The 17,382-nt window shown below is 40.9% G+C and overlaps 1 protein-coding gene across 5 annotated transcripts in view; it reads right to left on the reverse strand.

Moving 5' to 3' along the window:
- Nucleotides 1–17,382, reverse strand: part of OSBPL1A (oxysterol binding protein like 1A) — a 72,873-nt gene that overhangs the window by 16,632 nt on the left and 38,859 nt on the right. For 2 of the 5 annotated variants that reach the window (XM_052704796.1, XM_052704797.1), the window contains 2 exons: nucleotides 11,575–11,737; nucleotides 3,222–3,378 (listed from right to left, as the gene is read on the reverse strand). In XM_052704796.1, coding sequence (XP_052560756.1) covers nucleotides 3,222–3,378; nucleotides 11,575–11,737 — 320 coding nt within the window. Of the gene's footprint in view, nucleotides 1–3,221; nucleotides 3,379–3,680; nucleotides 3,702–11,574; nucleotides 11,738–17,382 lie in introns of those variants that run through there. The other 3 variants (XM_052704798.1, XM_052704800.1, XM_052704799.1) reach the window with 2 other exon arrangements.

The raw sequence follows: 17,382 nt of genomic DNA on the forward strand, positions 1-17,382 counted from the left end.
ACTCAATTTGTTTAACTGCTTGGAAGTTGGGTTCAGTTTAAGCCATTCATCCACATTTCTTTCTATGAGTGAGCATAAGAGCACAAGCTTGTGATATTCAGCTCTTTCCTCCTTGTAGCACACATGTACTGAGGCAACAGAACACTTTTAATCCACTCAGGCAGCTTCTGGGGGCAAGTAAGGACACGTGCAAAAATGACAGGCAGCCAAGACTTGAGGCCTACTAACCTTGACCCAGTCCCTGTGATTAAGGGAAACTTTTGTGAATGCAAAAATTTCCTTCCAGATGTCAGTTTTAGAAACAACTCAGGAAGTTAGTTTTCGCTGTAAGCGACAAGAACAGCTGCAGGAATTTCTTTGCAGTAGAACAGATAAAAACCACTTGTCCAAAGCATTACCTTTAGCAGATTAACTACTACAGGAATCTTGCTGGGAAGGAGACATATGGTGAGAGCAAGGCCTGTTCAGCTTGTCTTCATGCAAACCTGACTGAACAAACTGACTGCTCGCAAAGCACAGAGCACAAACACGTATGAAAGGTTCCCCAAAGGGAAAGCAGACTGTTGAAACCCAGCAGTAAGAGGGAAACAGTAGTGACAAATGGATGTTACACAGTGATGCATACTACAGAGTATTTCTGTGTGAGGGTTTCTTGTTGCTGTTGTTTTTTATGATTTTTTTTAATTATTCCAAGCTATTTAACCATATTAAACTCCTACCACTCAAATTCTCTCCCATGAAGTTTTCAAAAATTACAGAGTTCTTTCTCAAATCAACATAAAACTACAAAGCAAATCATCAACATTTCTGCAAACATTCTATGACCAATTAGTAGCATGCAAGCTGTTCAGATAAGACCTGACCCAAACAGCAAATTATGAGTCAGAGCTAGGCCCTGGCATTTCAAGTTTCATTGGCTATTACTTGCCTAGAAAGCTTAAAAGTTAAATAGTCTGATGAAAGCCAGGTTGTAGCTGCCACCAACAGCATCCTTAGTAATACATCCAAGTAATATATCCAAAGGCAATGGCTTCATCCATCTGCACATCCTAACACCATTACTTTTTTGAAGTTCCTTCCAGTACTTAATGGGAGCTTACAAGCAGGAGAGGGACCTTTACATGGTCTCATAGTGATAGAACAAGGGGGAATGGCTTCAAACTAAAAGAAGGGAAATTCAGATTAGAAGTTAGGAAGAAACTCCTAACTCAGAGGTTGCTGAGGTGCTGGCACAGCTGCCCATGTGTGGTGCCCCATCCCTGGAGGCGCTGAAAGCCAGGTTGGATGGGCAGCTGAGCTGCTGGGTGGCAACCCTGCCTATAGCACAGGGTGGGACTGGGTGGGCACTAAGGTCCCTTCCAATTTAAGCCATTCTATAATTTTATGAATCCAACGGATTTATTCCTCCATCTCCAAAACAACAGCCAGTCAAGAAAAAGCAGCCTTCAACTTCCTGCACAAAACCCACACCACTCAAACAGAGAGAGGCGGACTACAGCTCAAAGTAGGAAAAAAATCATATTTGTAAAGACAGATAAGCAGCGTTGGGTACCTGTATGTGCAACTTAAATGCAGCTGCAACTCCTCTATTCATCTGATGAACCACTGGAATCTACAAGGACTTCAGGCAAAAGACTTTTTATCAAGCTTCCAAGCAACTTCCTTCCATGCAGTTAACAAAAGCAAGTTAAATAAAAAGAGTTAAAGGTATAACACTGGAAGGAGATGCTGGCAATACATTCTGCTCTCTTCAATTTGCATGGCATAAAGCAGCTAGGGAGGCATTGTAGATGATACATATTTGACAAAATGCACTGTAAATTGACTCACAAACCAAAACAGGCACAAATTGGAGCCAGGAACTCCAGCTAGGTGACAGTTCTGAATTCAGAACTGCAGGAAGACATGGTGAGCAGATCCCTTACCAGAACGAATACCAGTCATCACAAGATTCAGAAACAAGGCAAGAAGCACTGCACAACTTCTGTCCTGAGATGGCTCTTGGAGGAAAAATGTAAATTAGCAGAGCTCTGGGAAAAAACAGCTATCAAAGCTAGCCAAGTTACTTCCCTTCATACCAAGTTATCAGTTGCTGTTAATACTCCTCAGAAAATCCACATCAACATGCATCGTTTTTATGTTGATCACAAATTGCCTCCTTCCTCCTCATGCTTTCAAAGGCAGTGAGTGCAATACAAAAGTTGAAGTTCACCTGTCGCTTCTCTCCCCAGAATTCCTCTTCTGATTAGGAAAGGCAGCTAATCAAGGCCATAAACAACACCCTAACAACATAACAGCAGAGAGCAGTATGCTCAGTCAGCTGCTTTATGTTATCTTTCCCAACCACCCTGTTACTCCACCCAAGCCCTCATTCGCCTGAGTCTTTGCCTAGTACGGGAGGGACATAGATTGAAAGGCTGAACCTTGAGACATCAAGTCTCTGACATTCCCACATGCTTCAGCAGTCGTGCAATTTAACTGCTTACGATATCAAGTAATTAAAGCACGCCTTTGTTTCTCTAAAATTAAATTTTAATTCCCTGTTTTTCACAGAGATCTGGTGTCCCCATCATCGTTTGGCAGGTTCGAAACACTTCCAAATTAATCTTTTTGAATCATATTGAAGCTTGACTTCATCTGTAGCACAAACATTATATTGCCCTGTGCTGAAACTTGAGAATTGTGGTGTCTATTACAGCTCATTAACTCTAGACCTATTGTCCTCCTTTACAGGCAAGGAAACAAACAAAAATGGATCATCTGACAACACAAAATGAGCACATAAAACATAGATGAGACTTTTAGAATAAGACTCCCTTTGTTCACATTTAAGTTTCTGATGACAGGCTAGAAATATTTTTCATTCATTCCTAATACCAACAGAAGGATCAAATGACTGGAAATTAAAGTGGCAATAAGAGGCATAGATCATTAAAGATACATGAAGGAATTAAAATCCACATCCACCTCAATAACATCTATTCATTTTTTACATAGCACATTACATTTTATTTTTACTTATTCAGATTAGATAATCAAAAAGCAAGCTACAAAGAAAAACACTTGGAAAGACATTCTTTATAAAATCTTACAACAATGACTTCAATTGTCCCTAGCAAAGTTTTGTAAGTTTTCCACAAATTACGTTTTCAGAGATCCTAGTAGTCTTTCACTCACCTTTAGTGTATGCTGTAATACCTTAAGAACAGGCAATATCCTACCTGTGTTTTTTGATTCCATTAGACATCGACTCTCCACTGCCACAAACCTTTTCTTCGGACATGCTTGAAGTTATTGTATCTTTTGAATCCATGCTGTCTTCTAGTGAGTATGTTGTTACAGTTTCAAACCCACTTAATGATTTTTCAGATTCTGAATCTGCAAAAGAGCGGGTGCATGTTAATGAATCTACTGCCAGTGCTAGACTTTCGTCACTAACAGATCTTCTCTCCTTGTACAAAACTGAAACCTAAGTAGGCTCCTGTGTCCTGACGACTGCATCCACTTGATAAGTAACTAGTACTGTCACAGACAGCTACAGCTCTGTATCTAGAAATAGACTAAAGAGATGAGCAAGAATACAGAAGATTAAAAATCTTCTATCCAACACAGCCAAAACCTGATGTTTTTATTAAATCAAAGTTACTACAAGTTGCTTAGGGCAAATGCTAGTAGCTTACTTAACCAGCTCAACGGTTGAGTCCTGATGACCCCCTTCTATACAAGATCTGCTTGGTCTAAACTCTCAGACACCCTGCTTTTCAGCAACCTTCAGTTTCCGATTCACTGAGCAAGTAAGTAACAAAGACCAAAAGGAGGTACTGTATGCAATGAAGATTGCCATGCAAGTCCCAACAATGATAAGCTCACCAATAAACAAGCTTTGTACTCTGGAAGGTAGGTTAATAGTACAATCCACATCACAGCTAAAACTGTGGATATCAGTACCAGCCTGACTTCCAGCCAGTGTTTTGTTTTGTTCAGAGAGTGCTTAACCAGCTCTCAAGAAAAGACAGTCTTGCTCCAAATTCAAAAATAAAAAATTTCCTGGCAAAAGGTCTTATTTTTGTTTCATTTTTCAGTCTCTCAAGCTTGACAAGTTTGCCAAAGATTATCCAATTGCAAGTTCCAGGAAGCAATGGAACAGCTCTAGACAAGTGCAGATGCACCAATTTCTACCTCATTTGGAAAACCTTTCAGCAGAAACCAGGTACAACAATGAATAGTGGACAGCCAGTGAGGTAGTAAGCCTCACCACCTCTGAAAAAAGAAAACAAATTGTAGTAGACATTGTTCCTGCTATGCACTTTTTTTGAGCATGTGTTACTGCTCTTGGCTGCAAATACCCAGAGAAATAATTGCAAAATTAGTCACTCTCTCATACACTGATTCTAACTCAAACCCAGCAATCAAAATCCACTGAAGTAGTTATCCATCCAAAAGAGTCACAGCAGTCCATTGCCAGATGTTTTCCTGTTTTCTCCTAAAAAACATACCGCTTCCCCAAAACACGTCAATTAGACTCTGCTTTGGTGAAAGGGGCAGCAACAAGAAGATTTTCAGCAATCTCCACTATCAATACAAGCTACAGGATGTAAGGATAGAACACAGCCCTGCCAAAAAGGACCTGGTGGGGGAGGGCGGAGGGGGGAGCTGGACATGAGCCCACAATGTGCCCTTGCAGCCCAAAAAGCCAGTCATACCTTGGGCTGCATTAAAAGAAGTGCGGTCAGCATATCAAGAGGTGATCCTGCCCCTCTGCTCTGCACTGGTGAGGCCTCACCTGGAGCACTGTGTCCAGGTGTGGAGTCCTCAAGTACAGGAGAGACACAGAACTGCTGGAGCATGTCCATTGGAGGGCCACAAAAATGATGCAAGAGATGGAACACCTCTCTTAAGAGGACAGGCTGAGAGAGCTGGGGCTGTTTAGCCTGGAGAAGAGAAGGCTCCAGGGAGACCTGACAGTATCTAAAGAGGGGGACATAAAATGAGGGGGACGGACTCTTCAGCAGGGTTTGCTGTGATAGGACAAGGGAAACTAGTTTCAAACCAAAAGAGAGGAGATTTAGTGGAATATAAGGAAGAAGTTTTTTTTACAATAAGGATTATAAGGCACTGGATTATTGGAGACACTGAAGGTAAGGCTGGATGGGGCTCTGAGCAACCTGATGTAGCTGTAGGTGTCCCTGTTGCAGGGACTAATTCAAATGATTCTATGACTTTATGAATGTGCAGACCACAGGAAGGTCAAAATAAGAAAATGTTAACCCATGGATGGGCTGTGCCACAACACCTCCACTCTCTCTAGAGAGTTTGAGATCTAGAAACATAAATGAGATCTTTGGTTTCTTAAAAACATCTATTCCTCTGCTCATCAACTCAGTACTGAAATTAAGCCAGTTGCTAGGGAATGAAAAGAGCTGCCAGCTGGTGCTGAGGATATGCTAAAAAAGTGGACTGGCACTCCAGAAAACCTTTTCACAAGTTTTTGCAAATGTATCAATCTAGTTATATGCCAATTTATGATATAACATGGTGGGTACTGTTTACAGAAGGTAGGATAAACAAATGAATTTTTACCTGCGGACAACTCTTACACGAAATAGAGATTTCTTCAGAGACCATAAGACCAAGTATTCAGAAAAACATTGCTGCATATCCTAGTGTCAAAGAGGAAGAGACCCTCTAGCAGTGTAAGACAACTTGGCCCTCAGCATCCCAACCCACACTGTACAGCAAATATATGACCTGTAAGCCCCTTGAAGTCCTATTGAAATAACTGCTTAACTGTGCCAGCAGTTATTGTAACAGAGAAACCCTGAAACAGGAAGCAAACCCTGAAACAGGAAGCAAACCCTGAAACAGGAAGCAAACCCTGAAACATAGCAGCAGTCTGCTTGCTGTATCACACCTTCATTTCTCTGTACCATTAGGGGCTGATGTTTTTAGCTAATCATGACAGTATACCCCACAATTCCCTCAGTTTGAATTTCTACAACAGACCTTGAATACCAGAGGCAGAAAAATAGGTAAGCGTCACCAGAATCATTGATCACACTACGATACACCTCTCAGCATAAGGATTTCTCAACACTACGCATGCTCAGTTCTCCAAATGCTGGCTTTGTCCCATTGCCAAGAGAAAATTATGTTGAAATGACTGGACTCAGCAACTGCCGATTTCTCCAGAGATGGACAATGACCAGGCAGCCTTCTCCAGGGCATGTGACTTACCTAATAACAGCAGAACATGCTATATACAACAAATAACAGTAGAAGAATAAAACTGTTACAAGAAATTCTCTCTCTATAGATGCCTCTCCCATCTTTTCTGAGAAATCTGTCTCATTGAGAAAGTATGTCTACAGCAATTCCTGCCACCAAAGATCTCCTTTTCCAGTCCCCAGAATTTCAACTATCTCCTTCGACCCAATGAGCTTAACAAGCCTTCAGATTTCGCCTAGGTATCAAAGAAAGCCCAGCATTTTATCGAGTCTGATTCAACAGGCCACACTAACAGAGTTTTTCCCTGTGCACTCAGAGCTTACTCTTTTCTGAATTAAGATTTGCATACTCCCCCGTTACTGTAAAAAAAGATTTATATTCACAAGTTGCTACAGAGCAGCTGTCAAACAGATGACTAGGAGAAAAAGAGACTTTTTTCTGGTGAACTGAAGGGGATGTGGGCTGCAAAAGTGGTGAGACAGAAGAAGACTCCCTATTCAGGAGCCAACATTAACTGATCTTCAAGACAAAAAATGGCTGAACATGAAGATCTCCAGCTCAAAACCCTAAGTGTCAGAGTAATAGTAAATGCACTGGCTACATTTTGCAAGATAAGGAGAGCAAAAGAAAATAGAAACTTTTAAGTTAAGGGGTCACCTTCTATTGCAACAACGCATTCAAAAATGACAATTTGACGATATACCCTTAAAATGAAGGAAAGAGCTGTAAGTTCCCAAGCTTTATGTGTGATAATAACTGGAGATAAACTAAAACGTGAACACAACCACTATAGCATTTCTCGTACCATTTACGAGCAGTATTTATGAATACAGCACCAGTGAGTAGTATGTAACAGCTGACACTGCACTACAGAAGGTTAGGTTTAATATAATCTACATATGCCTGCAGCAAAAAACTGCATTTATAGTAAAATCACACCTATACCAAATCATTAAGATCCCCTTAACTAACGCAAAAGCTTTGTTTGCCACACAAATTAAGAAAGCATACAAAACAAAACAAAAAACCCCACACACCTCAGAGAAAAGCTTTTAAAAAGAAACATCTGGATAGTTCTAAGCTCTTCTCAATCTTACTTTTTGATTTGCAGGTAATAAGGGACAAGGCAAGGTCAAGTACCCTCCCACTACAGTTCATGTCCTGCTTAGCCATTTTTTTTTCCACAGAATTGTAGGGGCTGAAAGGGACCTCTAGAAATCATCTGGTCCAATCCGTCTGCCAAAGCAGGCTCCCTAGACCAGGTTGCACAGGTAGGCGTTCAAGCAGGTCTTGAATATCTCCAAAGAAGGAGACTTCACAATGCCTCTTGGGCAGCCTGTTGTACTGCTCCATCACCCTCACCGTGAAGAAGTTCTTGCGCACATTTGTGCACAACTTCCTATGCTTCTGTCTGTGGCCGTTTCACCTTGTTCTATTGCCTCACACCTTTGAAAAGAGTCTGGCCTTGTGCCTTTGCCTCCTGCACATTAGGTACTTATAGACATTGATCAGATCCCTTTTCAATCTTCTTTTCTCAAGGCTGAACAGACCCAGGCTGCTCAGCCTTTCCTCACAGGAGAGATGCCCCAGGACCTTTATCATTTTTGTGACCCTCCACTGCACTCTCTCCAAAAATCCCCATCTTTTTTATACCAGAAAGCCCGGAATGGACAATTCTCAAGGTGAGGCCTGACCATAGCACAGCAGATAGGGAGCATCACACCTCCCTTGACCTGGCCACATTCTTTAATGTACCCCAGGGTGCCATTGGCCTTCCTGGCCACCATGGCATACTGCTGGCTCATGGCCAACCTGCTGTTCATTAAGACTCCCAGGCCGCTCTCTGCAGAGCTCCTCTCCAGGCTGAACCTGAAATTTCTCCAACTCTAGAAGTTGCCACTAGTTTTTGTAAATTTTGCTGCTTGTTCAGTGTCTCTTCCCCTCCCCAGTCTGCCACAAACCTAGAAGGAGAGTTTGGCACATGTTAACCACTCAAACCTGCAGCCAAGAGCTCCTGTGCTCCATGTGCCACTGACTACGTATTTCCACCACTCCCAGGATGCTCAGATGACAGCACCAGGAAGCACTGTTAACTGACCTGTTAAACTCAGAGTTTGGATTAATAACACACTTAATGTTGCTGTTTTTAATGCTGGATATTATGTTTTTGTAGTACAACACAACTCCCACTTTCTCTGGGATCTTCCTTTCATGTTCAGCATCTACTAAATCCCCTGCAACGGGAGGGAAGGTGTTACCGTAACAATCAGAAAGCACAGATATCAACATATCGCTAAAAAATAAAATAAATAAAATAATTTAAAAATAATAATAAAATAAAAAACAGAGAAGACTTCAGAAAGTCAACTACTACAGTAAGCAGTCTTACCACACAATAAACATTTTCTTGACGCCCAGTTCTGGAAAAGAAAGAGGGCATTTCTGTCATAGTGCTCACGGTTTCCACCAACAAACTTATCAGTGACCAATTTAGTCTATGCCACATTAGCAAACAGCAAGCCTCAGCTGGAGCAGATCTGCGCACCAAACAGATGGTGCTAAAGATTTGGCACTCAAACTAGCTACATTTCTGTTGGTTTTCTCCTCAGATTAGCTCCCCTCTCCTACCATGGATTGAATGTCTAATTAGAACCGGACTGTATCTTCTGATTCATCTTCATTCAGGAGTTCAATTCATGCACTCAATCTGTTCTACAACATGAATCAGAGCTTGGTAAATGGGGACAAGTTGCTCCTGCTGTAAACACACTCTTTCTATTACACTCTATGTTCAAAAAAGAGTTTGAAAATTGTCTTGCTCTGAACTGTCACAGCCAGTGATACTTTTGTTGAGAGAAAACAAGCAGAAAATACACGGAAAATATTCTATTAAAATATTAGCAGTGGCTCTTTCTTTCAACCTGATAAGTCAAAGCTAAGGATTTGTTAGCTCGAGGTACAAGCTGAGTTATGCAATGCTCTCACTTCTATAAACTCAATCCTACAGTGAGATTTAAAGAGTCAGAGAACTAGAAAAAAAAACATACCTAGAAAAAGATGATGTCCTAACAACAGATACATTCTCAAAGTAGTAATATTTTGCTACTGATAGACATTATAATTTGTCACATCACCCTCTTAAAACACACTGTTATTTACTGAATCTCTCCTACAAAGCAGTAGGATGATTCACAGCATGTTTATCCAAAATAAATAGACATTTTCAAAAGAGATTTTGCAAAATTTTTGAAGACTCAAAGTCCAAATACCTTAGTGGTTTTGGGTTTTTTTTGTTAGTTTTTTTTTGCTTCTGACAATTGGGTCCATTGTTCTCTGCAAGGAAAACATTGCCATACCCCATCCCATTAGCCCAAACAAGGAGACCCATATCCCTGAGCTCTGAGTCAGTGCTGTATGTCCCCTGACCTCTCTGTTCTCACTGTATTGTTGTCCTTACAGACTTTCTGGCTGAGCCTCCACAGACATGGCAGAAAAGTAAGAGGGTTAGAAAAGCGTTCTCACTGGGATTCTGATAATAAACAAGCAAACAGAGCACAACATGCCCCTATCACACCCACAAAAATCTAACTCCCTTTGCACTTATGGCCGAAGTCATAAGACACATCCAGCAGCCAGGAAACCGTGTCATGTTCCCCCTTCCCTAGCCTATAAAAATCAGAGTACCCCTCCCCCAAACATGTGCCCTCAGAGATACAGAGGACCCAAATCGCTGCAAAGCACTGCATGTGAGCAGCTCAGAGAAGAGAGACTAATATTAAGCCTGATGAAGTTGACAGACAGTTGAGAAAGTGAGCTGTCCTGGAAAATTATTTAAATTGCAATCAAAATGAATTATGTCAAATAACTTCACCCAAAGAAGCAAGAATTGACATACATATATATATATATATATATATATATATATATATACGCTCATATAAAACATATCTATGTATACATATGTATAAATAAAGCTTTCACAGCTGCGTGACTATTTTCAGTGTGATTTGTTTGCACCTTCAAGCGGTAAAAACACCCCCCTTTCTCAACCAGAGAGGCAGTTCTGGACACTCACATTCAAGGCGACAGTGCTGGGTTATTTAGGACAGGTACAGAATAACAGATCTCTAAAAGCTGAGCTTCTCTCACATACAGAAAGCAAGCGCGACTGGAGAGACTACATTCCAGCAGCACCATATAAACAAATATTCTCTGCTTTGTTACAACAAGCAAAGAGCCTGAGGCCTTTCAGATGAATTGTTCTTTTGGTTCTGGTTGAAGAACCTGTTTCTAGTAGTTCTTCAATCTCTTCTGCTTGCTGAAGGCCTGATACATTTCTTACTGTGCCAAGGAGCAGTCCGTAGTTAATTCACCAAGTTCCTATGCTATACTTGACACACACTAAGCACAGACTCCATATTTTGCCTGGTTTTATTCTCTGCTTATTTAAGCTGTACGCTGTAGAAAATCCATCAAACAGACCAGGAAGGCTGCTTTTCTCATCTGTCAGAAGCATCAGACAGTTGAACTTGGAGAAAAGTAACCCCCAATCACACTTCCTTGTGAAGTATGCCATCCCAATACAATTATCTACTATGTTTAGACTGTGTTTGCCCTCAAGGTCTTCGAGATCCTTCACAGTTGTAAGTGAGCTGTGCATTGTGGGATTAACCAATTAGAGTTATTACCAAGCTGCACTGGTATAGAGAGGCTTTACATAGTGCATGTTGTAATTATCTACATGCAACTCAGAGTTTTCCAAAATCCTTATTTGCATGTTCTGCACACAAAACTCAAAAGATACTAAACATCACCAAATAGACAGAGAATATTTCTGAATGCACGAAAGACTTTGATTCATAATCTTCTTCCATCTGTGACATACTTGCGTATATTTTAAGGTATACAAAAGGGAAATAAAACAAGCCTTTCTTAACTTCATTATCCCTCAAATACAGTGATTTTTCATATAGACCTTAAGAACAAAAGAAAAAAGAAACACCACCATGGAGAAAGCAAGTCATAAGCTTCCAGATACAGTTACATATTCTAAAATAGGAGTCATACATTTTGCTATTTAAAAAAAAGGGTGTAGACACCCAAGCAATCAGACTTTTTATAACAGTCCTGAATTTTGTAGCTATCTGTCATGCTCAGATGAAATGATACAATTCTACAGGTGAACTTGAGGAAGATTTTAGAGACGTGCTTAAAGCACACGAGGCATTCTCCTTAAAACAGTTCCAAAGCAGAAAGACAAAGATCTCACATAAAGCAAGACTGCTCCCCCCAGCGCTCCAATGAAATCACCATGCACATGCTGGCTACATACTGGACATCATTACTTACCTGAAACAGCATCATAGAACTGCTCCTCACTGATGATGCTGAGAGGAGGAGATCCCTTAACCAGAGACTGCTCTAGTTCATGGTGCTCAGTAGCTAGTGTCTCTAATGCTTCTGACAAGATCTTGTTTTTCTCCTGCTCATGCTCCAGTTTCAAATTCCTCACCTATAAGTAGATACATGTATGAATAAGATCTCATCTCTCCGAAGAATGTGTAGCTGAAAGCTATACAGAAAATAGACTGATAAATAAGTAACTGGTTCAAAGGCAAACAGCTGGAACTGAAGCCACACAGATTAATGAGAATATTACAGCGCTACTGTGACCACAGTATGGTTGCTACTCAGAATTTTTCAGTAGCTGAGAAAACTGTCATGTAACATTTGACACTATAGACCAAAATTCCACAAGTAAATTCAAGTTAGATAACTGTGCCTTAAAATTGAGGGGAAATATTTACAGCTCTACTCAGACGACCTTAAATATGGAGTTACAGTGATCAGTTTCTACATGCACCAAGCTCCTTGTACTAGTCTGCTCTAATTTGGGCCAAGAAGCATCATCTGAATTGAATTACAGAGCAAATGGCACAGCCAGCCACAAATAACTGCAAATGAACTATGAACTGAAAACATTTAACCCTGAGGATTAGAGAAGGAGGTTAAAAAAGGGATTCTTCTACTAACAAATTTAACTTCAGCTTTCTCTCTGCACTCCCAAAACAGTTTACAGAGAAGCCAGAAGATGACAAGGGAAGAAGACCAGCCACCAGATGGAAGGAAGGTTTTTTTGTTTTTAAAGCCCACACATGCAGTAAGCACCAGAGAGGAGGATGATATCTGTATCTTGAGTCCAAGACTAGTAACAGGAGAGCAACACATCCTTCCTATTTCCTTCCCCCTGCCCTTCTTTTTTTGTGGGTTTCTTCCCACCTCCTACTTCCTTCAGGGGAGGGAGCCAGCTCAGAATCACAGAATATCCCAAATTGGAAGGGACTTGCAAGGTCCAACTCCCAGCTTCACACGGGACCAACCAAAAATCCAAGCCCTAGATCTGAGAGCATGGTCCAGATGCTCCTTGAACTCAAGCAGCTCAGTGCCATGCCCACCATCCTGTGCAGCCCGTTCCATGCCCACCGCCTGTGGTGCAGCACCTGTCCCCAACCCCCAGCTGCCCTCCCCTGGCACAACTCCATGCCGTTCCCTTGGGCCCTGCTGCTGTCACGCAGCAGAGCTCAGCGCTGCCCCTCTGCTCCCTGAGGAGCTGCAGCCACCATCAGACCTCCCCTCAGCTCCTCTGCTCTGTGCTGAGCAGAGGGATCACAGTTGCTCCTCATACACATTGCCCTCTGGATCCTTCACTGTCTTAGCCCTCCTTTAGGCACTCTCTAATAGTTTTGTGCCTTTCTTATATTGTGGCTCCCAAAACTGCACCCAAAAAGTGCTTGAGGTGAGGCTGCCCAGTACAGAGCAGAGTACTGCAATCCCTTCCCAGATGCACTATGCAGCCATAGCTGCAACACATAGAAGGCTCTCTTCTCAGAGTCCAGCAAGGCTCCAATGGGGTGTTCTTTGTCCAATCTCTGAGCCACTTACGCTTCCTCTTGCTCTCTCCCTTTCTGACCCTGTTTGAAAGGCTTTCAAGCATCCCCAAACACTGCCTTCTCCTCCAGCTTACTCTCAAAGGTCAATTGGCAACTAACTCCCCCTCCACTAACAACATGCAAAGGCATGAAAACCTCTTGGAACAAATACAGGGACAAGTTACACATCTTCCTAAGCAGTCTATTTACACATCAAAATTACCTTTTTGAATCTAAGAACTGTTCATATGTCCTATCTGGTTACTTCGCACTTACAAAAAGCTTTACTCACCACTGAAACAGTGTTTTCAATGTCAGGCACAAATGATGGGATGAGAACTCAGGGGCTAGGAAGGAAATGCCAGAACAGATTTTGCCACTTCCAGAGAGGCGTTTCTATTCTGGCAGTAACAGAACCACTGGAGAAAGAATTATGAAAGAAATTCTCACCCCCTCAGTTGTGTCAAATACTACATCAGCTGCTTTGGCTGTCGTGCTCTGAGTACAGAGGGGCAATCCAATTAAATGATAATTAAAGAGTACAAAATTAGGTTGCTAATTGAAAGCAATAAAAATCAGTAAATCCCTTACTACTTAATAGCTTTACCTTGAACAAAATGAAAAAAAAGCTGGACCAGTTATGGCCACTTTCATTTAAAGTTCATTGTAGAGATCCCAACAAAGCCAATTACTGCAATGTTTCAAAGAAGTAGGACATGCCACTGGAAAAGATCTGTTAGTGAGCAGGCTCTGAGGGGGGTTACATTTTATGTGCTATCAAACAGTTAAGAAACTGCCCAGTTAGAGAAATGAGATTACTATTACCTTCTCTTAAAGGGGAGAGGATGAAGGACTGCAACTAAAGCACTGCTTTTCATTATTATTAAACACCAACACAAGGAAACTAGTTATTAAAATGGTCTTTACAGATTTCTTTGCAGTATAAGAGTTAGATGGTTATATCCTCTAATGTTTTGACAATTTGAGCGATCTGAGTATTTATCTAAAACTTAAGCTACAATGATGGAAAGAAAAAGTTTATCTAATTAAATTCAGATGTTTTTGCCTCCACCAATAGAATGGTAGTCTAACTAAACAAGTAACAATAGGTATGAGCTCAAGACCCAAAAAAAGTCCCTTACTGACTTTAAGGTTCCTCTGCCCTATCATCATATACAGCTATTCAGAGCTGCAGAAGATGTACTGAAAATCAATTCCCTTTTTGGAAAACGATTAGCCAGCTTAACAGTAACGTCCACTCTTCTGTCTACTTCCAGAATTCCTATCTACCAAACACTTACTAGTATAGCCATTATACACTCATGGTAGGTAACAAAAAAAAAAACAAACAAACAAAAAAACTTTATGTTGTGTAAGCAGCTCAATGCTAACCAGAAGCTAATAAAAACATGCTGAAGTTTGTCGCTTGCAATTTATGAATGTTCATTCATAAACAAATGATCTGGTTCTAAAGCAACCTGAATTCAATACTCAGGGGGTAGGAAAATCAACCTGAAACCTCTGTCAACAGCACTAAACCTGAAGGACGGCCTATACATCCAGAGAGCCCAGATATGGCCGCACAAGCTTCTACAGCCTAAAGCTCAGTGTGTGGCTCTCTCAGCTCTGAAAGCAGGAGTTTGGGCATTCTTCCAAGCTGAAGAAAGATGTGGACAGACTTAAAATATTTTCAAAGCACACATTTATGCAACAGCATATCTCCAGTGAGCCCAGCATGAAACCAGCTACAACCTTTGTTCAACCTGCCAGGCTCCATACCCGACCCCTGTCAGAAGCTGTTTTGTACAAAAGCAATCACAGTTGATCAAGGACCTTGGGCTTATGCTTATCCTGTTAAACAGTGATAGTTGATATCAGTCTTGTTTTCATCTCTAAATGGAATGTCATTATAGAGAAAAATCAGATTTATAATTGCTGATGGAAACTAACTAGCTTTGTCTCAAAGAAATAAACATACACTCAATCATTAACCTTGCTCCTATAGACACCACTTTCACCTGATACACTGACACAGAACCACCAAGAGATGACTTCAGTATCTAGGTCAGCACAGCGATTTGTATTTTTTTTAAATACCTCAACTGGAATGATTTGATACCCATGTTCTGGTAGGTGGCTTCACTTCTGGTTAGTTGAAGGGAAGTCCCTGTAGACATCAAAGTCTTCAGGCTTTAAGCACTAAATTGTGAATTCAACTAGTAGAATCTAGTTATTTTAGCAATCAGTCCTCTACCTATCATTATTTTTTTTTAAAAAAGGAAAGCAAGAAGCTATTTGCAGACACTTCTATAATCTTTCCATGCCACTAGAAATCCTGCTAAATTCAAGAGCATTATTTAAAAGTTAACTTCCTCACTGCATATCACTAGCAGGAAAGTTCATGTGCCAATTCCAAAACAGCAAATAGCCTCTCTGTGTCACAGATACCAGCCCCATCCTCTCCTCTCTAGCTTACATGAGGCAGGCAGCAGATCAGTAAGGTGCATCAGACCACTACTTCTCCTCTTTTTCTTTTTTTAAAGCCTGAAGTCTTGAAGTTTATCTGTGAAGCCTGGAACCAAGGCTTCTCTGTCCATCCTGAAGATATCTCAGTACAATACACAAAATACTTGCTTTGTATGGTGCTGGATGCTTTTAATTTAAATTGAGGCTCAACAACAGTAGCACTTTTGTAGGGTGGGAAAGGGTCACACTGCTGTACGGCCAGCTAATAAATGATTATCTCAGCAACATGCTATTGCAGCTGCAAGTAAATCATCTAAAGACAACAGACAGCAAGCAAAGCACAGCACAAATGTAGAGCTACCTGCCTTTAACATTTAAAAAGAAAATAAAGATGCAGCATACTCTAGCTCTAAAGTTTCCCTGGATGGAGAGAAAGAAAAGACAGACCTCACAACATCTCAGTACAATTCAGTTAAATTTTTCTTCCAAAAATACTCAACTTCAGTGCTAGGAATAAGAGTACCCAAAATATGCAGACTTTCAAGTTGTGTAGGAAGAACCACTTCTTTCACATAGCAACCACCAGGGGATCCGAAGGCAGACTCCACACAGTGTCAGTACACCATGTACCACTTCTGCTCTGCAATAAGCTGACGGCAGGAAAGCTGCCTCTTACACTATCTTACTGATGTCTCTGGTGGCTCAGAAGCAGAGCTTTGGTCTGCAGAATTGAATGGCTTTATCCAACTGCTACAGAATTTCCTTCCTCCTGAAAACATCACTGCATATTTGCCATGAAGCACAGGTGCAAGGATTCAAGTTTTCAGTAGTAAGCTAAAGGCTAGTCTAATACTTAGCTTAAAATTAATATTTACACAAATAGTAAGAAAAAATGCTGCTACAGTAGAACTGCCAGTTTTCAGTGGATATCTTCTGACGTTAACTGCAGTCCTTTCTGTAACAAACTAAGTGTCAATCAAACCTGCAATTTGTTTCACACATTTCTATGGAAGTGTCAATTTTCCAGAGTCAGCTACTCGTTCAGTATACTGAAAGATGTAACCTCAAGCGCAAAGTTATGCCTTGCAACTCATTACATTACAGAGATCTATTTAGAAGCAGCACCAGGAATTAAAAATAAGGCTTCTTTCCTTTGTTCTGTGATCTTCATATCAAATTGAATCAAAAATCAGACCTTGCAATTAGCCATCTCAACACAGAGAGTCTGAGATACATACACTGTTTGTCTATTCTGACAAGCTCACAGTTGCAGTTTTGCTGTTAGCACAATACTTTTCCTATTGCGAGTGCCTCCAGGCATGAGCCAGTTCTTTGCAATGACCAGCTTCAGCTAGCGCTGAGTAAATCTGTTATTCTTTTACATTTAAAGTAGAAAAAGTAATACATATATATTTTTAAAGAAGAGTCAGGTCTGCCCCTGCCCCTTGGACAAAGACTATCTTTTCATTTCATCATGAAAGAAATTTAAAGACCTAGAACGACCTCCAAGGCATACCTATTTGAAAATGGAGCAGATCTGTTTATTTTGTTGCCTAGACTTGAGTCATGCTGTTAGAGCCCTGTAGTTCCACAGGATATGCTACTATGAAAAAAGTGCTTTCAAATTTTCTACTACCTACAGTGTTGCATAGCCGTTACAAAAGCAGCTACTGAAATGAAACTGAAACCAGTTGCTTTCATTTGGAGTTCTCATTGTTGTAAACATGCCTGAGCTACAGAGGAAGTTTTCCAGAAGTAAAAA

The sequence above is a fragment of the Tympanuchus pallidicinctus genome, unplaced genomic scaffold (assembly GCF_026119805.1).
Source record: "Tympanuchus pallidicinctus isolate F22 unplaced genomic scaffold, pur_lepc_1.0 scaffold5, whole genome shotgun sequence".
Lineage (NCBI taxonomy): Eukaryota > Metazoa > Chordata > Aves > Galliformes > Phasianidae > Tympanuchus > Tympanuchus pallidicinctus.